The 27,111-nt window shown below is 52.2% G+C and overlaps 1 protein-coding gene across 1 annotated transcript in view; it reads right to left on the bottom strand.

The window, feature by feature from the left end:
- Positions 1-27,111, bottom strand: part of MBP (myelin basic protein) — a gene marked incomplete at its 5' end in the record, with an annotated part of 72,872 nt that overhangs the window by 13,840 nt on the left and 31,921 nt on the right. Inside the window, 2 exons of the mRNA XM_080714508.1 lie at positions 9,580-9,657; positions 16,896-17,332. Coding sequence (XP_080570634.1) covers positions 9,580-9,657; positions 16,896-17,332 — 515 coding nt within the window. The remainder of the gene's footprint in view (positions 1-9,579; positions 9,658-16,895; positions 17,333-27,111) is intronic.

The raw sequence follows: 27,111 nt of genomic DNA, 5'->3' as shown, positions 1-27,111 counted from the left end.
GGATGTCATTTCTCCCCAAATTGATCTACATATGGAATGCAATTGCCAGCAGGATTTTGGTTAGATATGGATAAATTGATTTTTAAATCTATATGGAAATGCAAAGAAAACAAAATAGTCAAACAACTGTGAAAAAGAAAAAAATGTTAGAGCAATCACATTACTTGATTTTGAGGTTTACTACATAGTCATAGTAATTGAGGTAGCGTGGTCTTGGAGGAGGGACAGACACATAGGCCAATGGGACAGTATACCTCCATAAATATGACAGGTTGAGTTTTGACAAGGGTACAGAGATGATTAAATAGAGAAAGGGCAATCTCTTCAGCAAATGACAACTGGACATCCATATGTGAAAAAAATGAACCTTAACCTGAATTGCAACTTATACAGAAGTTAACTTAAAATGGATCATACATCTCTATTCACAGTGTTGAATTCTAAAAGTGTAGAAGAAACCCTTCATGTCTGGGGGTAGGTGAGTAGCTCTTAGACCTGGCACCAAGAGCTGATCCATAAAGATGAATGGATAAATTGGGTGTCACTGAAGCTCACAACTTTAGCTCCAGGAGAAACATGGTTAAAAGAATGAAAAGACAAGCCAGAGACTGAAGCAAATATTTGTGAATAACATCCAAAGAGGAAGGCTTGAAACCAAACCATGCAAAAAATTCAACAGGAAGAAACTTGGTTAAAAATGGACAGAAAAACTTAAACACTTCAGGGGGCTGTAACGTAAGGCAGATTAGCATCTGAAAAGATGTTCAACACCATTAAGCCATTAGAAAAATGCAAATCAAAGCCAAGAGGTACTATTACTACATACCTGTTAGTATGGCTGTGAAGAAAGCATACAGACAATATTGCTGGTTAGAACACAGAGCAATGGGAACTCTCGTTGGTTGCTATGGATGTAAAATGACTCAGTCACTCTGAAAAACAATTAGGCTCTTTTTTATAAAGTCAAACATCTGCTTACCCCATGGCTCTGAAATCCCATTTTCTGCTTTGATTGATACAAGAGAAATGATATATATTTGGAAATTGTAATGAACATATTAGTCACCGACATTTTGACAGGGAAATAATTTAAATCTTCAAACTTATGCTCGCACAAAAACCTGCGTATGAATGTTTTGTAGCAGTTCAGTTCATAATCATCGCAAACTGCAAGCAACCCAAATGTTCGTTAGTAGATGAAGGATAAACACACCATGGTATATCCATGCAGTGGAATATTACTCAGCGATAAAAGGGAGCAAACCTTTGGTACAAACAATCACTCAAAGCATCTTCAGCATGTGCCAGTTGAAAGAAGCCATCTAAAAGATTTCATACTACAGGACTTTAATCATATGACCTTCCCGAGAAGACTAACCGTGGTGAGGGAGATGGAGCAGGGGCTGGAAGGGATTGCAGTGTGGAAGGACCGTGTGGTCTGATTATGAAGGGAGGAGAGAAGGTGAGTTTTAGTGGTGATGTGTTCTTATGGCCCAAATTTATACCTCTGTTAAAATGCACAGAACTCTACCCAAAACCAAATCCGTTTTATGGTTGGTTGTTAGTTTGTAAAATAAAATGCAAAAGGCCATTTCACATGGACTGTCATTACGTAGCTCTGGATTGCACTGTATAAAGCCATTACACCGCTCTGTGAACCTCTTTTCAGAACATCTGCCTGGGGACCTGGGGCCCCTCTCCGCGTGCACCTCACCCCCACCCCAGCTCCTCTTGTACCGTGGCCTGGCTGAGGATGCCCTCCTCTTCCAACCGTTGCTGTTAGCTGGGCCACATGGCGCCTTCGGCCCTGTCGCTAGGTCTGCATGGAATTGTACTTTCTAGTTTTCCACAGCACCTTATCTCTGCATGATCCCTGAAGCTGTTGCCAGCCGGGCTCACTCAGTGGGGTGCAGTGGACGTACCGTGGACACAGGCCAGCCACCTCACCGAGACTAAAGTAGATACTGGCTGAGAGAATGTGAGCCTCTGGAGTTTACTGAGAGTCCACGCTGGGCTGGAGGGCCAGGAGTGAGGCTTCAGGCCGTTCCTAACTCTCTCCTGGGAACCTATTTACCTGGGAACCACTCAAGAGCTGTCTGGAGGACAGAAACAGCTGGGAGGCATGCCTCGGTTATCACAGCGAGGACGCCCTGGTGCCCCGTAGGGGGCCGGAAGGAGAGCTTGGTGTTGGCTGTCTTCTGAAGCCCCCCACACAGCGGTGCCGCCATTTTGGAGGCGGAGGAGTGAAATGGGATGGAGCCTCTTTGACAGCTCGGCTCGCTAGGCTGAGAAGCAGGTCCTCAGTGACCCTTCTCTTCCCACTGACCTGTGCAGCACAGGGCCAGCCGCCACCACCAGTGGGCAGCAGCCCGAGCGCCGGGCAGGCGAGAGGCCTGGCGGGGCCTGGGCTCGGTCCTGCACATCAGCCCTCATCCCTTCTCCCGCTGGCCCGCTTCCCCTGGCTTCTACAAATTCAACTCAGGGATGTGTGGGGGCCGTGGGCGTGTTACTGGAAGACATTAGTGTTTTGAATGGTGTTTGAGTTTATGTTAAAATTTATAGGGACCGGGTACTTTTCACACTCTGAGAGACTTACTGCAGAGAAGGACCTCCATCCCAGGAGGCAACAGACAGCCGCCTACTGGCCGCGGGAGCAGTGGGGGAGGCCAGCGGGAGGAAGGCCCCCGAGGCGTGTCCCCAGGGTGTGGGAGGTGGCTCTCGCAGGAGCGTTTCCTGCTGAGTCTGAGAGGCTGCCCCTTCCATCCTCTCCAGGAGCCTGGCCTCGGCCCCAGGACACCTGTGACGTGGGTCACCTGTGCGGTGGCGGGCTGAGCCTGGCCTCTCCAGGAGAGGGCTTCTGCTGCCTGGTCAGTTTGCTTTTAGTAATTTTATTAGTACTTGGATGAAGCCCTTTTCAGTTGTATTCAGGGAGGTTAAACAAACCCCCCAAATCCTTAGCATCTGAGTCACGAGCTGAGATTCGAGTCTCTGTGGACGCCTTGCCTGTTCCAAGCAGCCCGTCTTCTTTGCAGTGGCAACAGGAAGATGGAGAAGGTCAGTTCTCCATAAACACGAGGGGCCACTGGGCAGGGCCACAGTCATGAGCCGGAGGCAGAGGCCAGGGCCAGAGGAGGCCGACTGCTGCAGCCAGCCTCGTAGAGGACAGGCTGGCGGCCTAGCAAAGCACTGGGCTTGCTTACCCAGAACTGAGGCCTCGAGACACAGAGACTGGGAAAAGGGCCGAATTAATGTTCTTTTTTTGTTTAAAAAATTAGTACCCTTGCATAAAGATAGCACATAAGATAAAAAAGTTTGTAAGAACTAGCACTCTGGGTAACCTTCTTTTATACTTTGATGCCTTCAGTTTTAGATCTGGTTTTATCCACAAGCCATACATTCACAAATGGCCTTGAAAGCGATCATGTTACACACACGATGCTGCTAGTCTGATTTTCCTCTTTTACTTCATAGTATGTCTAGGATTTCTTTTCATGTATATATCATGTATATACATGATTTCAGGTATATATCATGATTAATAAAGCAAAACAGCAAACGTCTTGATGGCAAATAAGACACCCTGCTAAAGCATTTTGGAAGCTCTTGGAGGGAGGTACCAGGGGCCATTTCACACATCTTTAAAAAAAATAGATGCTTTCCTTACTGTTTTATGGTGCAGGGTTTTGAAAAATACCTGGGAGGCCGATACAGTAGGAGTGTAGGTTTGAGGCCAACCTCAACAACTTAATGAGGCCCTCAGCAACTTAGAAAGAACCTGTTTTAAAATAAAAAAAGTAAAATAGGTCTGGGGGTGCAGCTCAGAGGTGGAATGCCTCTGGGTTCAATTTCCAGTAAAACACACACACACAAATACATGGAAAGTAAAAAAAGAAAGAAAGAAAAGAAGAAAGGATTAAAGAAGAGGAGAAAGAAAAAAGAGATAAAGAAAGAAAGGTAGGAAGGAGGGAAGGGGAAAAAAGAAAAATTACTGAATTTCTCTTCAACCTGCAACAGTGCCCATCACCAGCAGGGGGCGCGCCTGCACGTGCCTGCAGTGGTTAGGTTGTAAGTCAAGAAGGGATTTTAAACTGCTTTCCAATTTGCTTTTAAGGAGAGCTGGAGCTGTTAAATGTGGACGTCATGTCAAGAAGTAAGCTTTGGACCCGGGCACCTTAGCTCCTCCAGCCGGCAGTGACGGGTCCTGAGCACAGAGGCTCTTTCAGAGGACCATTTGTATCTGGACCCAGTTACAGGAGACAAGCTGATGGCGGAGGCCTCTCTTGGTTCCCTTTCAGAAGAAAACGAGTATCATGAGAAAATTAACTCACCCGGCGCCTGCGGCTTTGTGGTCGGGAAGAGAAAACAAAGTTTCTAGCTCTTGCTTTACTTCTGGCCTGAGAGAGAAGTTTGCTCTCCTGAACCTCAGGATGGAGTGCTCGGAGTACCCATGGTGGTGTTTCAGCATGCTTACATCCTGCACCGGTCTGCCCGCCGGGCTCTGCACTCGCTGGACTGCTTCTGGAATGCACCGTGAGGACTGGGGTGCTCTCGGGGCTCACCCCCAGGCTTTGGTTAGCTTGCTTTTGTCTTCTCGGTGGAGGGAAATCCTTAGATATACAAGGATAAGTAATGCAGCCGGGGACTGCTGGGTTGATGGCTTCCGGTGGCTACCAGCGGGGCCCGGAGCCAGTAGCTATCAATGGCAAGCTGGCCAAGCCCTGCTGCGTCCCAGACCCTGACTCCAGCGCCTCACTTGCTGGCCTTCACCCTTGCCCCAGAGACAAGGCGGTTCACACTGGGGCGGTGCATGGGAATCTCCGCACATCACTGAAGATGCTATGGCCACATCGTCCGCAGCGTGTGCCTTCTGTACCTCACTTTCTGTGCATTTTCTTGTGCACGAGTTGGGCCACTGTCCAGCTGATGAGTGAGTGTGGCCACGTCTGCTCCATCTTCCCCACTCGGAAAGGAGGTGGCTCTCCCGGGGGCCATGTCTGGAGCCCACTTCATGGGGACTACTGAAGCTGGGGTCCCTCCCTCCTCGCCCAGGCTTCCTCCACCCTGATCCTGCCAACGGTCCTTGGCTGCAGAGAGGTGCCATGGTGCCCTGAAACACATGGTCCTGGGCCTTCAAACCTGAGATCCTCCCAAGGACTGGGATTACAGGTGTGCGGCACCACTGCAGCTCCTGCCTCATCTTAAAGGACAGCTTTCTACCGCAATTAAACTGAGGGGCACTGTTGGTTTCTTCTTCAAAGGAAGAGCTGTGGCTCCCCACTTCAAGGTTGTACTGTCTGAACCATTCTGTTTGTCTCTGTGATGGAAAATCAACCAACCTGCCAATTGTCCTTTAATTTGTCTGGCATTTGTCCTTTATTTGACATGAAAGTCACAGAATACGGCACACATCCGCACAGTGGCGTCAGGACAGCTGCTGTCCACGGAGCTGTTTCTACTGGGGGCGCAAAGAGTGACGGGAATTTGCATTTTGCTTTTTTTCTCCCCTGGAGCGATCTTTGGCTCTTGTGGTGCCCTCAAGAGGCTCGAGGCGAGGGAGCGGCGGCTGATCCCTGCAGCCCCTGCGGAGCCACGGAAGAGCACGGCGCCATGGTTTTTCTGAGCAGCCAGGATGAGGGGGGACAGAGACTTGGAATCAGTAAAATGACTTCTTTCCCATGACCATGCAAATAAAGCACACATGTCCCTCCCCTTTTGTATCCTTCATCTTCGAGAGCCGGAAGGCAGTTCCCCTGAGCTGGACAGACCTGCTCCGCCCTCTTCTCTTGCTCCACACTTTGTGGCTTATGAAAACCTTTTACATCCTCAGAAATCTTGCTTAAGTGATCACTCTTCCTTGCTAAGCCTTCTGAAAGAGGCAGTGCAGCCCCGCTGCCTCCCCCAGCCCAGGGACCCTCGAGGGCCCACCGCCCCATCTCCACCTGGAGCGCCAGCCTGCCTGTGAGCCACATGGATGCCGGGTCCTGGCCTCATAGCAGCAGCCAAGGCAGGTGCCAAGTGGCTCAGTCTTGAGCAAGCGTACGGCTCTCGGGCTCCAGCTTGGTGAGGTGATGTATCTGATTCTCAAGCGTGGAAACGATCTTCCTCCCACGATCTTGGTCATCCCGAGAATTCCCGGACAATGCAGTCCCCTCTCACTGACGGTCACTTATAGTTCTAGTTCTTTTGCTGAGATAACATTTTTTTTGGAGGATGCGATTATGCCATTTCTTGGTCCAACAGCTTCTAATACGTCTCAGGAAACAGTGTGTTTTGATCTGGCATAGCTAAGCCCTGCAATCTGGGGAGAATCCTCTTCTGTCTGAGTGATACACACAACTTTTCCTGTGGTTTTGCCCTTTGCAAAGTTTAAGAATATGTCTCTGAATCGCTGACCCAGACAAGGTTAATTAAAGCTGTGGGCTTTAATTTTATGGAAGGCTGGGTGATATCAGCAACAGGCTTTCTCTAGGGTAGAGAGAGCCAGACAGCTTCTCATTTAGGTGGGACTTTCAGGTTGCTGGAGCTGGGGAGCATTTCTTCTCAGGTGCTGGAATTGTATTTCCTGGGGGCTCTGCCATCTCTCCTCTGGCTGGGATCAGCACGGGGCAGCAGCTTGCTCCCTGGGTCATCTTGCCAAGGATCCCCACGTGCACGCTGACGAGGCTCATGCCTGGGATTTATGCTGGGGCAGGTATGGCAACCTCTGCTCCTGCTCAGAAAACCCACAGAAGCTCCGGACAAGGGGGTCCGTGTGCTCTCTTCTGAAGAAAAGGCCCCTGGGTGCCCGTTTCCCAAACTCAGGTCTGCCTAGAGCCGAGAGCAAAGGCACCCTCCTGGCCAGGCTGCTCAGAATGTGGGGTTAGAGATGCTGCCTCCTTCTAGACGTGGCAGGAGCAGTGTTGGTCTTAATTCTCTTCCCCTTCGTGGGATGGCCCGATGCCTCCCATCCCTGCCCGCACACTCCCTCGGGACGGGGCCTGCTGCAGGCACCCAGAGCCCCTCACCACCCATCAGAGTCACGTCGGCTCGAAGGCCTTTGTGTGCACCATTGAGGAGACTGGACCCACCAAGCCTGAAGTCCAGGGAGTATCCTACAGCTGGTCCCGTGCCTGGGCCACCACGCCTGCGCTCCCGCGGACGGGTAGCCTCTGAGACTCCACATCTCTTCTCTCACTTGATTGACACAAAGCCCCCTTGGGCCGATGGGCAGATGACTATGTCATGGCTGCTGTTGCGCAGAGGAGGAAGGGAAGCCGGGAGGCGAGTGGCCGAGGCCATGCTGCTGCCAGGTGGTAGAACAGCTCAGCACCAGGTGTCTCGGACTCCACCCAACCCTGCCAGGATGCGAAGATGCCACCTAGGCCTGTGGGCTGCGGAACAGTTAGCTGGTGGTTCAGGCGCAGCCCGGGCCTCTCTGCATGCCTCTAGGGACACTCCCGATGGTCGGGCAACAAGGTGGCCCTTCCAGTCCACTGACAGTCCCCAGAGCCCCAGCCAAGGCTGCTGGGTGGAGGGAAAGGAGTGGCGCAGGCCGTCCCCAGGGGTAGGTCCACCCTCGAGCCGCGCCTTTGTCTGTTGTGTCCTTGCTCCAGAGGGTGCAGTGCTGCCCCGTGTCGGCCCACGCAGGGACCTGAGCCCTCGCAAGCTCGGGAGCAGGGAGGCCGGGGGAGGCTGCTCAGGCAGGGCTGGCACTCGCACCTGCCGGCTTACCCCGGGGCGCGGGGCCGCTGTGTGCCTGCTCGGCGCTTTCTCTCTCCCCAGAATTCCTGCTTTCCCAACTTGCTTAGGAGTTCTCAAAAGTTATTCCATTTGTGCATCTGTGCTCCCCTCCACCCACCCTCGAGGCCTCAGAGAAACAAGAGCCCTGGTCCTAAGGAAAACGGACAGAAGTGAAAACTAGTGGGTGTCGGTGCTGGGCGAAGCCGGCGGCGGCATCAGATCCAACGTTCCCCGTTCCCCTCCACCTCAGGGCAGGTGGTCATCGCCATACTCTTCTAGAGTCTTTGCAGAGACAAGAGGTAAGCATCAGTTTGTCTGTCTGTCTTTCTATCATCTATCATATCTATCTATCTTATCTATCTTCTATATCTATCTCTCATCTATCTTTTTATTTTATTTTATTGTGGTATTGGGGATGGAACCCAGGGGCATTGTACCTCTGAGCCAAACCCCCAGCCCTATTTTTTTTTTGTCTTTTTATTTTTGAAACAGGGTCTTACTGAGTTGTGAAGGGCCTAAGTAGCTGAGGCTGTCTGTGAACCGTGATCCTCCAGTCTCTGCCTCCTGAGTGCTGGGTTACAAGCGTGCATCACCACGCCTGGCTCTATCTGTCATCTATCTCTTACCTACCTACCCACCTACCTATCTTCAAGCACGCAGGGCGAGTCTGAGCAGCGCGAACTGGGCCTTGCTCCCTGCCCTGAGTCTCTGCCCTGCAGGAAGGCTCTTGGGGCCCTCCCAGGGACCTAGGTCGCCTTTGGCATGGCTTTCACTTAGCATCCTAGTCTCCTCCACAGGCTTACGGCACCCAGGGGGCCGGCAGGCAGGCCCTTTAATCCTCTGCCCCGCCCCTCCACTATGAGGGAGGGGAGAGCGCCCACCATAAGCACCTGCTGGATGCTCACCTCGCCGCCCAGGCTACAGCAGCCTCGTTCCCGGCCCTGCACCTTGGCAGTCTCACCTGCGAAGCCCCTGTCCCGGGCTCTGAAGCCGTGGCTCTGGGTACTCCTCCTGCTGCCCGCCTTGCTCATGGTGGAACAAGAAGCCCCTTCCCTGCACCCTCCTAGTCCCTGCAGAGGAACTCCCAGGGCCACCTGGTTCCCAGTGCTCATGCTCAGGCTCCAAGGCAGAGGCTCCCGAGGCCGGGAGCACCTGCTTTCAGCCTTCTGCCCTTCCCGGATGTCAGGTGCGGACAGCGGCTTTTACCTGGGATTCCTCTGTGTGGACACCACTGGGCATGCGTCGGTAGCAGTCCTAGCCGCGTGGCTGAAGTCGAAGCTCTGTCCCCCATCACCCCAGGGCACCCCAGGCTCAGAGAAGCAGCAGCAGCCGCACCGGGGACAGAAGCCTGCCATCCTCCATGCCACGTGATCTTGGCTGAGCTCGCGAGAGCAGAGCCCCGGCTTTCTAAGGACACTCTTCATTTTCGTTTCTTTCAACAAATGTGCAGTGAGGCGTGCTATCCACGAGGCAATGGTTGTCAGAGCAGGCCAGAGCCTCATGGCCACGTCACAGGGCTCACGGTCTGTTCCTGTGGACATGCCCATCATCACGTTCACCTGGCAGCCCTGGCCCTGGCCCACTGACCCTCCCCAGCTCCTGCACCATGAGCTCAAATACAGTCCTTCCTTTTTTCCCCTGCACATTGTTTCTCTTTACTTGGTCTCCTTGGGGCCCTGCCACCCAGCCCTGGCATGACTCACCAAGACCCTGGAGTCCTGCTGTGCTCCTGGACAGGACAAGCACGGAGGCCCTGCCTGCCCTGGCCGTGGTGACCATGTCCCAGGCCCGCCCCTGAGCCTGAGCCCGGCGCCTGGCGCACGGTGGCCATGGCATGTGGGGATGGCCACGGTGTCTTACCTTGTACATGTTGCACAGCCCGGGCTGGCTGCGGGCATGAGAGGGCAGAGGGCTCCGGCTCTGCTTTAGCCAGGGGACCTGCCGAGGACAGAGTGGGCGGCGTGAGTCCGGGGTGGGCGGCGCTCGCAGACCCCACCGTCCTCCAGCTTCTGAGATGAGCGAGCCCAGGTGGGGCAGAGGGAGTGGGGAGGGCGGATGAGAGCGCGAGGGAGGGCAGGACCCAGAGAAAAGGGGGCAGAGGAGGGAGTGAGGAGGATTCCTTCTTCTGGAGTCGGTTTTGGGGGCCTTACTAAACCACGTGACCACACAGCTGAATATTTTAGCAGCACCAGACTGTAAGGTTTCCAGGACAGAAAGAAGCACATTGCTCGGGCTCAGAGTGTGCTTCTGGGGCTGTTTGAAGTCTATGATGAAAATGTACATTTTCCATTGGATTTTATTTGCAGACCTTTTTTTTTGTGGTACTAGGAGTGGAACCCAGGGGCAGTCTATCTCTAAGATACACCCCCAGCCCTATTTTTTTATTCTTTATTTTTAAACAGGGTCTCACTGAGTTGCAGAGGGCCTAAGTACTGGAGGCTGTCCATGAACTCGGATCCTCCTGTCTCAGCCTCCCGAATGCTGGGACTATAAGCGTGTGCGACCACGCCCGGCTCTTTATTTTCTTTTGTAGCAGGTGCCTTAGCTTCTATGCTGGACTTCCAGACATTTTCACTCCCTTTCTGTGTGGTCAGCTGGGCCCCGCGCAGCCTTTTCCAGCTTCCTATGGAGTGCAGGGAGCGGCCACCGGCGCCCCGGCCTCCAAAGGTGCATGATGATGCTTCCTTCTTGGCATTCTTCCCCACTACTGGTGAGGTGTAGGGGCTTGGTATACATGAAAACCTAGTGTTCCGTAACCGGTGAGTTATGCCTTAACCTCAGCTCTCTTGCCTGAAATCGTGCTAGGTACTATTTGTTTCTATCTTAGCCTGTTATTATTATTAGTTACACGAGAGTATCTGCCCTATCAGTACAGTTCACGGGACGTAGCCAAAGGATGGTGTTACAGGACCAGTGTAAGCACGTAGCCAAAGGATGGTGTTACAGGACCAGTGTAAGTGGCCTGCAAGTGGTGTCGATTTTTTTCTATCCATAATGAATTGGAGAGAGAGACAGATAGATAGAGGAGAGAGAGAGAGAGAGAGAAACCTATACCGATCAAGAGGTAGTCACGTTACAGATGAAATGGGGACTGGTTAGGCAGGTAAGGCGGGTCCCAGCCAGAAAGGAACGGCCCAGGGACACAGACCTTAGTGAACTCTACGGTGTCACTGACAGTTGGCACACCAGGGTTCCCAGAGGCAGATCTGTGGTGACCACACGCTTGGCTGGACGTCTCGCAAGTGATTCTGTCCCCTGCAGGTGAGGGGTGATTTTTCTACTAACAAGAATCACTGGTGACTTGAAGTCATGCTCTTGGGGACCTGAGGAGTGAGAAGCTTGGTGCTGACTCGAGCATGCCTCCCAGACAGGTCTGTGGTAGTTTCTGTCTTAGGACGTGGGCATCCCCGGGGGGACCCCTCTCCAGTGGTGCATGAGTGAGCACACGCTGTGTGCCTGGCTGGGTACGCATGTCCTCTGTGTCACCGTGCCCTCCGCATGAGCAAGGTCACCTCTGGAGCCGTCTCTAGCCAGCTCTGGTGGGCTGGCGTGGCCCCTCTCCCGTCATGCCCAGACCTCTGGGGCCCTGGCTGTCCATGCCTCGGGTAGGGGGGAAGCTGAACTTTGAGGAAGGATGTCCCAGGGATGGCTCAAAGGAAAACAACCGTAACCTGGCTGCATCGGCACCGCTCCAGGGACGGCTGTGTGGGTGGCGGAGGTTCTGCACCTCACGCCAAGGTGGATGCAGTCTGAACAAAAGAAGCAAAATGTCTGCGTAGACCAACTGGGACACTGGGGTGCCCCGGCGAGGCAGGCGGAGGCGCAGGGCAGTCTCTGAGGAGAGAGGGTGCCCCCAAGACCCGCACTTGAGGGACCCTTTCAGGAAACTTTTTCTTTAGCTTTCCCCCCAGTTTTTACTAATTTTTTATGAAGTAGGATGATTTTAGAGCATTCCAGAGTGTGGTGATAGACACAATAGGAAAAAAACCCTCTGAGGTATCATTAAGTCAGAGCACGATCGATTTCCGCAGTTCTGAAACATAAATGGGTCTTGATTATTTCTCCATGAGCTGCGGGTGGTTTCTCCCCTCCATAATGATGATGTGTGTCTTCAGATATCAAGCTAAGCTCTCCATCAACTGGTCAGAATTGCCTGTTACCAAATGGCCAAGGCTTTAACCAAAGGAGAAGTCAATGCGGGGCAGAATAAACAGCTTACAGTGAAGATGGTTAAGGGAGGCAAGGTTAGCAGGGGGCGGGGTGGGCACCGCGTGGAGGTGTCGCACGATGAACGGCAGAGGCTGCGTCAAAACCAGATGGACGTCTCTGCTCTCTGCTCTGATTCGTCATTCACCTGAGTTGACCCTTAACCTTTCGCACACCGTCATCCTAAGAGCCTGCCCACCTCTCAGATTAGTGTTTGAGGTTTCTTGTTGCTTTGGGGGTAATCCTCTTAGTGAGCACAGAGCGGTGCTTATGCAGGAGAGCGTCTGTTGGGTAAGGAGTGCCTGCTCCAAGTCTCTTTGGTGTCCCAAACTCGGTAGGATGGTAGTTTCAGAGAAACAGAGAAACGTTAAGACAGAGAGACAAGAACAGCTGTCAGAGAAAGACCAGGGCACCACACCATCAAGTCTTTGTGGGCCGTGGAGGAGGGGGCGGTTTCCTCTGCACAGAGCCCAGGACTCACCTGTGTCAGGAGGCCATGGGTACTAGGCCACGGATCCCATGGATACCAGCTATACGGTGCAATGAATTAGCACCAAAGCAGACAACTTAAAGAGCTCACTGCAATTAGTACACCATCCTTGGTTTGTTAATCTGTTTAATAAGTGTGTAAAAAGGCAGGAGTGTACACAAAGCGCAAGTTTATAACAAAATCAAATCACAATACAACCACCGGAAGGCAATCATCATTACATACACACAGGCGACTTACAAATGCATCCCTTGTACGGAGGGCGCGGGCCAGGCACCTCCTATTCCAGAGGACCTGTCACCCGTTCACATAGCAGTGGAGGCCAGGGGCCACAAGTCAGAAGGGTCAGGGGTGTAGCTGGTGGCCAAGCTGGGGACACTGGGATTAATAGCTGAACAGGGCGATGCTGCCTCAAGAGGAATTCCTAGACAAAAACCTCAGGAAGTGTTGGTTTGGGTGCAGGAATGAACACACCCGCCATTTTGGGCTTTCTGGCTTGATCTCTTGTCGAGCTGAGGGCTATGATGCATGGTTGGGGTGGTTGCTCCCCAACCCACGAGGAGATCCAGGTCAGTTAGACCGTACACTTGGGAGTAAAACCACCATTAGCTGCAGTGAGGGTGCAGTCGTGCCTGCCACGGACAAAGCCTCCCAGGCCTGACCACCGGCTTCACACATAGCCTCGACAGCCACCCAGAGGCCTCCCTCTGTGTCCTCCCTCTGTGTCCTTCAAGTCATCCCAAGTGCCACACACCCAGGGAATCACAGCTATCTACAGAATTAGGAAATCAAGTTAACAATGGAATTACCGTATAACCAAAACATGTTTAACAAAATGGAAATGCAACAAAAAGATCAGACACCAAATATTCTGGTTAAATTACAAGTTCAATATACCCCACAGCACTGAATAGGGGACGGTTCCTAATCTACACTGTCCAAACGAGAGGCACAGCAATAACCAGCTGAAAGACTGAGCGTAGCCGCTGTAAATGCTAAATGGAGCCTTTCTTATGTGGCACCGGGGCTTGAACACAGGGGCATTATACCGCTGAGCTACACCATGCCCCAGTCCTATTTTATGCTTTTATTTTGAAACAGGGTCCTGCTAGGTTGATGAGAGTCTCACTAAGTTGCTGATGCTGTCCCCGAACTTGCGATCTTTCTGTCTCAGCCTCTCAAGCACTGGGATTACAGGCTTGTGCCACCATACCCAGCTTATGGAACTCAACGTAAAATAAATAGACACAATGGGAAAATCCGACAACAGAGGCTGGCTTGGAACCCGTAAGAAGGGTATGGCCGTGGACAAAGACACGCTCGTGCTGACCTTTTGGCCTCTGGCTGTGGACTGTCAGGGCGTTTATTGCCGCTCAGTTGCTTTGTAAGACTGTACTTCCTCTGATAAGAAGGGACACTTTCCAAAGCCCACATTATCAAATACTGGGGTCAGTATGGACCCTCAAAGGGAGCAGGTGTGCCGGCTCCGAGTGGCAGGGACAGAGCAGGTGCGCCCAACCTTTGCTCAGAGGCCGCCCAGGTCCCTAGAAGGCCCTCCATCCCCGGGAGCAGGGAAACCTGCTCCTCAGGACAACAGCACAGCCCTCCTTTCTTCCCCGATAACAAAGGAGAAGGGCTGTATAATGCACTTTTCACTTAGGGCTCTCAAAGGAATATGCCTCCTCAGGGAATTTCCAATGCCCTGTTTTTGAATGTCAGCCCGGCCACACAAGGCTGGGCATTGTCCTGCATTCCGGGGCCTGGGGGACGAGGCTCCCATGTGGCACCAGGGACGGCGCAGGGGCAGCATGTGACTCTGGAGGGAGGGAGCGGGGGCGCTGGGGACAGCAGCCCCTTTACGGGGCGGTGGGGCTCCACTCAGAGTCTTGTGAGATCCACCAAGAGAAAGCTCTTCTAGGAAGATGAGCAGAGTAACTGCTTCCCCAGTGACAGCCCTGGGCAGGCATGGCCACCCTTTAGCCTTTACGGCAGACGATTACTTTACAGTTTACATTAGGAGATTCTAGTAGACAAAATGGTCAAATGAGCCTCAGTCAGGAGTGGCAGTAAGCTGGTCTTTGAATTGTCTTTTAAGCAAATTTCTTAAATCTATTCTAAGGAGCTTCTGAGTATATAAAAATGAGAATTCTCCTACTTGGTAAACAGGGTGAAATAAAAATGAAAAAAATAATCACAATTACTGCTCAGCTGCCCACACTAGTAAGTACCCCAGACATGCAGCGGGACTGTGGGATTGCTGCTGGGTGTCGGGTGAATTATGGTGGCATCTCGATAGTTGAGCTGGGTGTGTAATGCGGGCACCTCCTGCAGGCCTCGAGTGTGGGCCTCTGGCCCACCAGTGTCCAGGACCCTTATTTCATGTTCAACAGGCACGCACAGTGGACTGTTCTGGCATCCAGGGGCAAGGCTATCTATTTAAAAACCAAAACATTCAATAGCGAAAAAAATTGATACCTCATATTTTTAAAAAGAGTCATTTAAACATTGTTTTTATTTTTTAAAAAACCCTGTGAAAGTGTTTTCTTTGATCAGGATTCTTGATAATCTAAAGACACTATTTGTTAAAAGACCGACTGCTTCTGAGTCTAGATTTTTCCTTTAAAAATGCCAAAAGCAAAAAAGCTGTAAAAACAGGGAAGGTTTTCAATCCTGCACAAAGGGCAAGATGCTTTTAGGCACAGACAGACATCTGAGATGATCTCCATGGTGGACATAAATGCTTTCACATTGCTTTATTTATTTATTTTTTTTGTACTGGGGATGGAACCCAGGGGCATTCTACTTCTGAGTGACATCCCCAGCCTGATTTTTTATTCTTTATTTTGAAACAGGGTCTCACTGAGTTGCAAAGGGCATCAGTTAGTAGCTGAGGCTGTCCATGAACCGCAATCCTCCTGTCTCAGCCTCCCGAATGCTGGGATTATGAGCGTGCCCACCACGCCCGGCTCACAATTTAATTTCAACTGAAAACCATTACTGCTCATTTTAGAAGACAGGCCACTCAGCTATTTTCACGTCTCTGCATGGTTTGGTTGCACTCTCTCTGCTCCTCCAGGTGAGCAGAAGAGGTGAAGGTTTCAAAGCAGGGGGCACCGCATGCACGCGGGTGCCTTGGCTGACGGCCAGACATCACCGGCCAGCCAGGACCTACCCACACCTGGTGTGGCTTCACAGCTGTGCTTGGGAAAAGTGCCACCATCGAAAGTAGCGTTGGGACCAAGCCGGATGGCTGACTTCCAAGGTGACAAGTACCTTTAGGTGTCCCAAAGTAAAAGAACACATTTGCTGCCATAGACACAGAAGGAACCACCTGGGATTGGAATTCCATAGCAGCTGGGCTGCACCAAGGGTCTCATCTAGTCCCAGCTGGTCACAGGTGGAGGGCAGGACGGCCGTGCCCCAGGGAAGTGGACTTGAAGGGTGCCCACGTCCAGCAGGGCCACAGCCTCCCGGCCCCTTGGGGACCGCGGTGGACACCTGCAGGAGCTCTGCAGCCCCGCGCTGCCCTGGGTGGTTCTGAGTCTGCGTGCTCATTGCAGGATCCCTGTTCTACAGGATTTCAAATCCTCAACCTTCCCCGAGGCTTTTCAGAACAAGCACAACACCCAGGCAGAAGAAATCGTACGGGCTTGGTGAGAACATGCAATACAACGGGGGCTTTTTGTGAAACGCCTCTCTCACTCCCAAATTATCCAGCTATCTAACACCATTGATTCCTGTGCGGTGGCCGTCTGGAGGCCATTTGAAACCAGCTCCTTACCGGGGCCTCAGCGGGTTAACTATTCCCAACACAACCCCTGCAGGAGCAGAGCAGCCAGGGGAATTTTCCCGATACATTTTAATCCACAGAACATTGGCTTTTAAAGAATGAAACCTCCGAGATGCTATTTTCAAATTCATAAAATCACAGAATAATAAAGTGCCGATTCACAGACATTCACCATCGCTCCACCCCTTCCACTGAACGGGGACGTGAACACAACAGCAACTTTGCTCAAGGTGAATTGAAATTCAGGAGACGGTTCAAAGGCCTCGTTGGCCTCAGTCACTATCGTTGCTGCAGAGGGACAGGGAGCTGGCGGCTTCGACTCCAGGACCAGGAGCTGAACCCAAGAAGTAGCACAGAGGCTGAGCTGGCCAGATCCCAGTGTGGGCGCAGGGGACCGGGGACATGGAGCTCTCCACCCCGGGTGAGGCTGGGGACGCAGGCCGTGCTGGCATCCCGAGCCCCATCCTGAGCGCAGCCCCTTGTGAGGAGGGGGAAGCAGGGAAGTTAATGCAAGCACTCTACACGGCAGCCCGGAGCCCACTCCCCGGGCCCCTCAGCACTTCCTTGCAGGACCGGCGCCTTAGACATTGAGGTACATCTGGCCACCTCCGCCACTGGCCAGTCCACCTGCAAGGCCTGCCCTTTCCTGACTCCAGTTAAACCACAGCTCCTCTATTCCGCAGAGCTCACCTTGCCTGAACCCCGCTTGGGTGCACCCTTGTCACCGCTAAAGAAGCGCCCAATGGAGTCGAAGAAGCCCGTGTCTCTGTGCTTGGGCAGGAAGCCATGCCTGGCATGGTCCATGGTACTTGCTGTGGCCAGGTACTTGGATCCGTGCCTCTGGGAGGGTCTCTTCTGTGACGCCATCAGGTCTGGGCTCTCGGAAGCTGCTGCAGTGTCTTCTTGGATGGTCTGGAGCTCGTCGGACTCGGAGGGCCTGTCTTTGAAGGTGTTGTCCTCCCTGCCCGGGGCATCTCGGGAAAAGAGGCGGATCAAGTGGGGGCGGCTCCCAGGGTCAGCTGGGTGGGCGTCCTGCCAGGCATTCTTTGGGTCCACTGTGCGCTTGGAGTCAGTCACCGCCGTGTCCGCGGGCGAGGCTCCATTGTTCTGGCTCGCATGTGTCTCTCCTGCAAACAACAGTGAGATATGAATGTGGGCTTGTGCCAAGCACGGCGAGCGACAAAGCCGCTTTCTTCCAGGGGTCTCGAACTATAAAACCCAGAGTGTGTGCAGCGTCCCTGCGGCCACATGGCAGCCTCGGTCTGCCTTCGACAGAGACCAACCTGGACTGAGCAGCGAGCGGGTCTGGTTTTGCAGAGGCCCCAGGACTACCGTGGTAACGCAGGGATTGGCACTGGATTAGACACCCCAGGCATCCCAATGGGGAGGCTCGAGCAGACACACCAGAGGCATCAACACCCCCGGAGCGCAACCTACTGCGTGTGGAGAGCCCAGGGGTGCACACCTCGGGGACGCCCGCTCTCCAAAGCCACTGGAGTGGATGCCCGCCGCGCTGGGGGCTCCTGCTTAACAAAAGGTGTCTTTGGCGTTCTTGGTCAAAATAGAACTTCCCACATCTTTTTGCAATTTGTGCCTTATAGAAACGGGGAGTCAGAACTCTTTCACTCCCAGATTCCACGGGAGGCCTCTCGCACTAGAGAACTGCTTACACAGGACATTTTGATTTGGCTTCTCTTCTGTAAGGAGCAACAATCAGAATGCTTGACGTGGGGCAGGCGTGGTGGTGCACGCTGGTAATCCCCACGCTTGGGAGGCTGAGACAGGAGGACTGCTCAGGTTTGAAGCCAGCCTCAGCTACTTAGTGAGACCCTGTTTCCAAATAAAATATAAAATAGGTCTGGGAGTATAGCCCGGAGGTAGAAAGCCCCTGGGTTCCACCCCCAGTACCACCAAAAAAAAAAAAAAAAAAAAAAAAAGGTTGATGTGAGAATGGGATAGTTCATAGTGTATACCACCATCCCATCGCTTTTTACAAAAAATGTGCAGCATTTTTTTAAAGAATGGAATAAATCCTTTTTGCTCTCAAGCTATAGGAAATTAGGTTTAGGTGAATATTATTTAGTTAACTTACCTCAAAGTCTATTACTATATAAAATGTGAGTTCACCCATCCTTTCCTCTAATACCATCCATCCATTCATCCATTCTCTGATATTTACCCAGTGGTTACCCACTATCCATCTGTCCATACATCATCCATTCACCCACCCCAACCATCCATTCATCCATCCTATCTCCTCCTGTCCATCTGGCTATCCATCCATCTGAATTATATATCCATCCACCCATCCCATCTCATCCATTGTCCACCCACCTACCCACCCACCTATCTACCGCCCATGGTTTACTGAGCACATCCTGGCCCCTCTTCACACTTGTTAAAATCTTGGCCTTGGCACCTCAGACAGTGAGCCTGCAGGAGAGGTCTCTAGTGTGGGTTCCCCTTGGGCACACATACACACCCACATACATACACACTTTTGCTCCCAGCAGCTGCTTTAGGGGCCAGCAGGGCAGACACGCATTTCACATCATTATATTCAGACTGGGTGAGGTCTGAACTCCTGTGCACACCCACACCACTGGCAGAGAACTGGAACCCGCGTCTTCTGCTTCCCCATCTGCAAGGCTTGTACATCCTTCACGTAGCCAATGCTCTCTCACAGTGGAGGAGCTACTGGCGAGCTCAGAACAGCAGCCTGGGCCTCGGGCCACGATGCAGGGGCACGAAGTGAGCAAATGTGTGGCGAGAAGCCACGTTCCAGTGTGAGCCCACGAGGACTGTTCTAGTCAGCATTCTCACTGCTGGTTCCCAGATACTGACGATCACAACTCAGAGCAAGGAAGATTATGTGCTCACAGTTCTGGAGATTTCAGAGGTTCAGTCATGTCAGGCTAGGTGAGGTCTGTGGAGCTCAGGGAATGGCAGCAGGAAGGGTGGGAGAAACACGCACACGCACACACACACACATACACACCCACATACACACCCACATACACACATACACAAGCACACATACACCCCATAAACACACACATACACACACATACACACCCACATACATACACACACTCACACACATACACCCCACATACACAAACACACATACACCCCATAAACACACAAACACATACCACACACAATCACATACACACCCACATACATACACATACGCACACACATACACACACATACCACACACATACATACATGCACACACATACACATATACACACCCACATACATACACACATACACACACATACACCCCCCACATACACAAACACACAAACACATAACACACACACACGCACGCACACACACACAGACTGTTCTCACATCATGGAGGTCAGAAGCAGGAGACAGCTGGTGAAGGGGACCCATGGCCATATCCTGGTCCCCAAGGCCACACTCCAGTGGCCCACGACTATGGATTCTCCACTGATGGATAGCTACAGACCCTCATGATTCAACATGTCACCTCATTCTGTATCCAAACCATAAGCAGGACTAACCACCAGGTACCCGTGTGTCCCCAAGGGCTCCTCTGCCTCTGAAATAATCTGCCGTCTCGTGGCTGCCCCAGAGCACAGTGACATGGGCTCCCTCTCTGCTCGGGTCTGCGGGGGTCCTGGAGGAAGACCCCAGGACACCAGCTCCGGGAAAGGCTGCCTGTGAGGGCTGAGAGTATTGTTTTCCTCTGTTATCTATAATGATGGAAGTTTGTGTAAACACAACACACATTCCCTCTGAATACACACACACACACACACACACACACACACACACACACACACACAGCAAAAGAAAATAATTTCAAACTCTTTCATCAAAATCAAATGAATTCAGAAATTGCCCCATAAACAGCACTGACCACACAGTCAATGAATAAATAAAGATAATAAATGTGGCAGAAATAGGGCCTTATTTCCAAAGCAGAGTCACCTCCTCCATCCTACATGATAAATGTTTGTCAGCCAGGCATGGTGGCACACTTGTAATCCCTGCACTTGGGAGGCTGAGACAGGAGGATCGCACGGGTTCGAAGCCAGCCTCAGCTACTGAGTGAGGCTCTCAGCAACTTAGTGAGACCCTGTTTCCAAATAAAGTATAAAATAGGTCTGGGAGTATAGCCCGGAGGTAGAAAGCCTCTGGGTTCCACCTCCAGTACCACCAAAAATAAAATAAAATAAAATAAAATAAAATAAATGTTTGTCAATAGAATGTAAAGCAGCAACTTTAGGCACCAGTATCGTGTGGTCTTGTTCAAGTTCCTTCGACGGCAGGTAAGGCGCCGGTATACCTACGCCAGCCGTGCACTCTGCTTTAGAAACAGGCTCCCTGACTCAGAACAAGTGCGGAAAAGACAGGGCCAGGCTGGCGAGAAAGTCTGGTGTCACCATTTTTTTTTATGAGCACTGTTCAATTCCGCTACATCAGAACACTAATATTTACAATGCATTAATCGAGTGCATCATTGTATTGCAGGATGTGAAAGAGCAACGGCGAGGAGCCCGGGGTTGACATGAGGCTGGGGTCTTTGCAGGGATGCAACAGTGACCTAGAGGTTGCAGAAGCGACAGAAATAACTCAAGCCTGAATTTGTGGCTGTGCTTTCTATTCTGTGGCTGATATAAATTAATGCAAATGGGAAAGCAAAACAATAGCCACATTGTACATGCTTACGTGCCTTAACAAAACACAAAGCATCTGAACACAAATCTTTTTATAACAGTTGGGCTTTGTGTCCCTGAATACAGTCGTTTGTGAGGCACAGAGAAAGTATCTGTGTCCCAAAGTAGCTTCTCCCAGCCCATAAGAAGCGGGTGAGGCGTCTCCATCGTGGATGCGCAGAGATGTTGGTGGGACAAGCGTGGTTTAAATGCTGATATTAATAAAGTCTCAACCACACAAAGAACCCGTGCAGACTTTCCAGGTTGTAACTATGAACCAAAATATCAGTTACAAAGTTAATGACTCACGAGATCTGATTTTACCAGAAGAGGCACTTATGGAAATTTCTGGACTATGGATTCAACTTCATAAAAAAAGACAATACAGCTCAATCTCGTTTCTAGAAGGATGCCCAGAAAATTCGGGAGAAGATGCACCAGCCTCAGAGGGTGACACTGTAGAGCACGCCTGAGGAACGCAGGGGCACCGTTTGTTATACGTGGTTTCTGGAGCACAGACAGGCACAGGGCCACGATGCCTGGGGGCAGCGCTCACTGTCTGGAGAACCCAGAGGGCATGAAGGCTCATCTCCCGCTGAGCAGGCTGCCACCCAAGGTCAGGGCGGTGTCTTCATGCCTAGGAACCTTCACGCAGCGCTGGTGGGGTTCGCTGAGCCCCCCAGGGTGTGTCTTGATGGGGCCACCATTCCTGCTGGGCTTTTGCTACATCATCCCCATGCAGCCAGTCTTCCCCTCGGGTTCTCTCTGGAGGGTTCCAGCTGTGCACAGCAGCCGCAGGACCCCTAGAGGGTTTTGCAACATGAGGCCCCAACTCAGACTCCTCATTTCCCTGCGGTCAGTGCTGCTGCGACGTCTTCCCTCCCCCCCCCCCTTTTTTTTTTTTGGTGGTACTGTGTGGTCACGGGGTCTATACCCCCTGTGCACACCTCGCTGAGAGTTCTTTTTTTTTTGTGGTACTGGGGTTCCTGGAAGCCCTTCTACCTCCGGGCTACACTCCCAGACCTATTTTATATTTTTATTTGGAAACAGGGTCTCCTAAGCCAGAGCGCGCGGCTGGCTTCGAACCTGCATGATCCACCTGTCTCTGCCTCCCAAGCGCGGGGATTACAAGCGTACACCACCACGCCGGCCAGGCTTTTGTTTTTTATGCATTCACTTTAAAGTGAGATTTTCCTCTTAAACATTGAGAATATACACCTGCAGCCTAAAGACCCTTGGTTTAGAAATTAATTTAAGCAGTGTAATACTTTATGGCTATAGGGAAGGTCTTATAATATTATACAGGTAACCAAACAACAGGGTTCTGAAATACCAGAATAATGCATTTAGCTCTCCAGATCTGTCCTTCTAAAATATTTATTTTTGTTTCTTTGTTTTTGGTGCCAGGGAATGTTCCAGGGGCATTCTATCCAGGAACTGTACCCGCATTCCTTTTTATTTTGAAATAGGGTTGCTAAGTTACTGAGCCTGGTCTCAAGCCTGTGGTGCTCCTGACTCAGCCCCCCGAGTTCTAGGCGTGCACCACCGGGCCCGGCACCCTATCTTTCCTGAACTGCACATCTGCGTGTATCATCTGAACTTGCTGCTCTTGTGAGCAATGGGCCGTCAAGTGGTTCTGATCACGAGTCCCACCATTCTGCTGGGCGCTGCCACCTGTGAGGAGCCATTCAAAGCCCAGCACGACAGAGAAGGAGCTCCCACCGCGACAGGGCCGAGGGCTGCAGTGCCCCGGACGGTGCTGGAAACTTCATGCCAAGCCACAGTGACACGGGAGCTGTAGGCACTAAGACGAGACTTCAAGGTACCTTCCTTTTCATGAGCACAGATGCTCAGGGACCTCAGCTGGGCACAGGGGCAGAGGTCGGCAGAGGCCCCTCGTCCTGCACCCAGCACCGCCCGGGGCACTGCAGCCCTCAGCCCTGTAGCGGTGGGAGCTCGTCCAGTTGCTGGACGGGCTTTCTGAGCCCTGTCCTGAGCTGAGAGCTCGTCCAGGCCACTGTCTGCTGGCAGGGAGACCCTGAGTGCTCTGTGGCCTCCGCACCCACAGATGCCTGGGCGTCTGCTGCTCTGCCATCGGGGGCATGCAAATCCGCCCAGTCACAATTGACACTGGCCATCCTTAGCAGAATTCGCTAATGATGCTGAACGCTCAGAGGCTGAGTTGGGCGTGCTGATGCTGTGGACGCACAGTCTAATGTTTCCTCTGAACCGCCCAGCAGCTCATGGTGCGATAGCTCCATGCTTGTTCAGAAAGCTGACTTGCCCGTCAGTGTGCTGTGATCAGAAAATGACAAATGACATAAACTGTATACTCATACGAGATAATTCCAACAAAACCGTCCTGACACAGGGACAGGTGTGCTGTACTGAAGGACATACACGTTCTCATGCTCTGCTGCATCTGTGGAAATCAGATCTCATGAGTAATTTCCATTCAAGCCGCGCGCGCGCGTGTGTGTGTGTGTGTGTGTGTGTGTGTGTGTGTGTGTGTGTGTGTAAGAGGGAGGGGAGGGAGGAGAGAGAAAGAGAAAGATTGATTGGTTGGTTGGTGGACTCTTGGGTATATCCCAGACCCAATGAACCTTTCTTTCTCTAAATTGTTCTTATCAGGTATTTTGGTCTTAAAGATAAAAAAAAAAACTGATTAAAATAAGGTCCTTCGCTAGGGGTATGCTGAGGTGTATTATCTGAGTGAAGAACTTGGTGTCCCCCTTTATGTGTTGAACCACAGAAGAAAGCACCGCTTGGCCTTCTACAGAGACCACTGGCCTTTGTCTTCTCAGCAGAGGTCGACCGGGCTGGTGCTCTGCCGGCCCCGTAGACTGGGAGACATGGGAGGGGTCTCCAGCCCGTGTTGCCAGGTGCCTTCTGGTCTGGCTGCCATGGGCAGGCAGGCACTGGCTGCAGAGTGGGCCTGGGTGCTGGCCTGCAGGCTCTCCCCTCCTGTAGCTGGTCAGCAGGGCTTGACCAAGCATGCAGCTCCGTGCAGCAGTTAGCCAGGCTGGTACCTGGGCCTGCGAGGACTCTGGCTTTGATACCTGGCTCCTAGGACAGCAAGGTCAAGCTAAATGGACAGCGATGCTGTGTGCAGGGGAGGAGGCCCAGGGTGCCATGGGTCTGGCCACACTCTGGCTCATCTTCCACCTGGAGAAGACGGGACGCCAGGGCACCTGTATGCCTCTGAACACCGTCCTCTCGGGAGGCAGCTTGGTCTGCAGAGGAGCCGTGGAATTTGGACGTGTGGGCCAGGGCCAAGAGGCCCCTCTTGCTCGTGGAATGCCTCTGTTTCTGCACGCTGTGTCAGGGCACTGCAGAGGGCACAGGAAACAAAAGGGCCATGGTGTGGCTGTGCCCTTGCTATGGCAGAAATTCTGCATCTATGAGAGGCATGTGGCCGGCCGCCAGGCTACCAGAGAGACTCCTTTAAGACATTGCCACAAACGAATCTTATCAACCCACCCTTCTCACATCAAGGACTCCTTTGTGTGCCCAGAACATATAGTTTCTATGTGCTCTAAATAGCTTACCCGGGACCCTCCCACAGCAGAGAAGGGGTCACGGGAGGCAGGCGGCGAGCCCAGGGAACCGCGGGCAAGGCTGGGACCAGGACCTGGCACCTCTGGGCTTAGACACTTATGGCTGGGACCACCGCTGGTGCAGGGGCAGCAGGCTCCCTGTCCAGCTCCCTCAACACTTGGTGTAGAGATAAAGAATAAAAGGAGCCTTGCACATGGGCTCCATGTGCAAGACCAGGCAAGACTCTCACAGGAGCCCTACACCGACAAGCCAGCCCCGAGCGGTGGGGTTCCTGCGAGCAGTACCACCACCTGCCCACGGATTCCTCTTCCCCAGGGAGGAGGTGGCTGACGGCTTCCCCAGCTCTTGGCCAACTTCATGGAACTGGTGCCCAATCAATGCTCCAGACTGAAGGGAGCTTGCGGACAAAGGTCTGAGGTCAGGTGGGCTGAGCACGATTCTCGTGCTCACACCCGAGCGTGCACTTCAGCCTCTTCAGGGCTTAGCTGCCCGCGTGTGGCCTGCATGGCGCGGCTGGAGAGCTTCACGCCATCGCCCCGACAAGGCCCTGCTCACAGCGCTAGGTCATCAAACACTCGTAGCCCTGGTGCAAGTAAGCGCGGAGAGCGGGGTTATGGGGTACGGCGGGGTTACGGGATAGGTGGGGTTGTGGGGTACGGCGGGTAATGGGATAGGTGGGGTTGTGGGGTACGGCGGGTAATGGGATAGGTGGGGTTGTGGGGTACGGCGGGGTTACGGGATACGGCGGGGTTGTGGGGTACGGCGGGGTTGTGGGGTACAGTGGGGTTGCAGGGCACGGCGGGGTTGCGGGGTACAGAGCACTTCTTAACACTCCTCTTGTTGTTTTGCAGAGAACAGTGAGTGCCAGACAGGGTGTGGCACTGAGCAGCTGCTAGGTATGATGTCTGCGTGTATATGTACATGTGTAAGTGTGGACAGACATGTCACACACATGCACACGCGTGTGCCATGTACTTATGAAGGAGCTGTTCATCAGCTGATGCCTGTGATGGGCACTGCTAGCTACAGATCTTCGTGTCATATATATAACTATTTTTTGTGAATATGGTACTGGGAATTGGTTGAACCCAGAGGCACCCTACCTCCACGCTGTACCCCTCGACCGGTTGCATTTGTCACTTGGAAACAGGGTCTCACTCTAGGCTGCTGAGAGCCTCACTAAATTGCTGAGGCTGTCCTCAGACCTGTGATCCTCCTGTCTCAGCCTCCCAACTTCAAGGATTACAACTGTGCCCTACCACGCCCAGCTCACGTATTGTGTGTGTGTGTGTGTGTGTGTGTGTGTGTGTGTGTTGCTGGGCTGGAACCCAGGGGCATTCTACCTCTTTCACCCTCAGCCCTATATTTTTATTCTTTATTTTGAAACAAGTTCTCACTGAGTTACTAAGGGACTAAGTAGTAGCTGAGGCTGGCTGCGAACCGTGATCCTCCTGTCTCAGCCTCCCAAATGCTGGGATTACAAGCGTGCGCCACCACGCTCAGCTCATGTAATGTTTTTAAGAACCTTTATGACTGGCCAGAGGTTTCTTATGTTCCCCTCCTTTGTGTTCCGTACTGAGCAGACCGACAGGTTGCAGGGGTGCTGTAAGCACTGATGAGTGCCAGCAAGTGCGCACGCACCAAATCTGGCCCCTTTCTTGTTGTTGTTGAGCTTGAAAGCTAAGTATTTATCTTCTTGAATGACTAGGGAAAAGATGGTATTTTTTCACACATGAAAGGTATAGGAACTTCAGTTTTCAGTGTCTATGAGCAAAGTTCTGTGAACTCTGTCTCTCGCTGTGCTGGTGCTGAAGCAGCCGAGCGGAGTCAGCTCCCAGAGACCTGTGGGCTGCAGCACCTGCAGCGTTTACTCTCCGGCCCTCCGCAGGAGAAGCAGAGGGCTGCTCTGACCCCTAATGCAATGTTCAGCTCCGAGACCCTGATCGGAGAGCCGCAGGCTACCGTGCACGGCACACGGGCCAGATCCGGGCGAGTTTTAGGGTGAGATGCCAAGGTTAGGTATTAATCACGTTGTTCAAACTTTGTGGCCTCAGCCAGGAAGTTCTTAAAAAAGCATGTGTCTTTTATTTTAATATTATGAATTCGATGAACAATACTCAGTTTGCAACCTGAAGGCGAGTGTGTAGTGTTGACATCACTCCGTCCACGGGAGGATATTGATTCACACCTGGGCATGGAAGAGGGAGCAATCCTGGGGGCAGTGATAAGAGACAGCACGAGGGAAGCCAACGAGGCTCTCAAATGCTTCTTAGAGTCTGAAACAGGTGGAGGGCTGCTGCGGGAGGAAGGTTGGGCCGGAGATCATCTCCACCAGGATGTCAGAGGAAGAGACTGGAGGGAACTTGGAAGTGAACTACCATCAGAATCAGATCCCGGAGCTGCGCCGGGAGGCAGGTGCTGCCTGCCCTGGTCGGCGTCTGTCCTTAGAGCAGGCAAATTGCTCTGGTCTCTGGGGAATTTTCTTATTCATATAAAACCACACAGGCATGCTGAAGCCACAGCTCCACCTCTGAGCATGAGTCTGCTGCTTTTTTTAAATTTTTTTGCAGTCCTGGGGATGGAACCCAGGGGCATTCTACCTCTAAGCTACACCCCAGCCCTATTTTTTATTCTTTATTTTGATTTTTTTTTTT

Source organism: Muscardinus avellanarius (genome assembly GCF_963383645.1).
Source record: "Muscardinus avellanarius genome assembly, chromosome: 17".
Lineage (NCBI taxonomy): Eukaryota > Metazoa > Chordata > Mammalia > Rodentia > Gliridae > Muscardinus > Muscardinus avellanarius.
The sequence above is the reverse complement of the archived record's forward strand: the minus strand, read 5'-3'. Positions and strand labels throughout refer to the sequence as shown.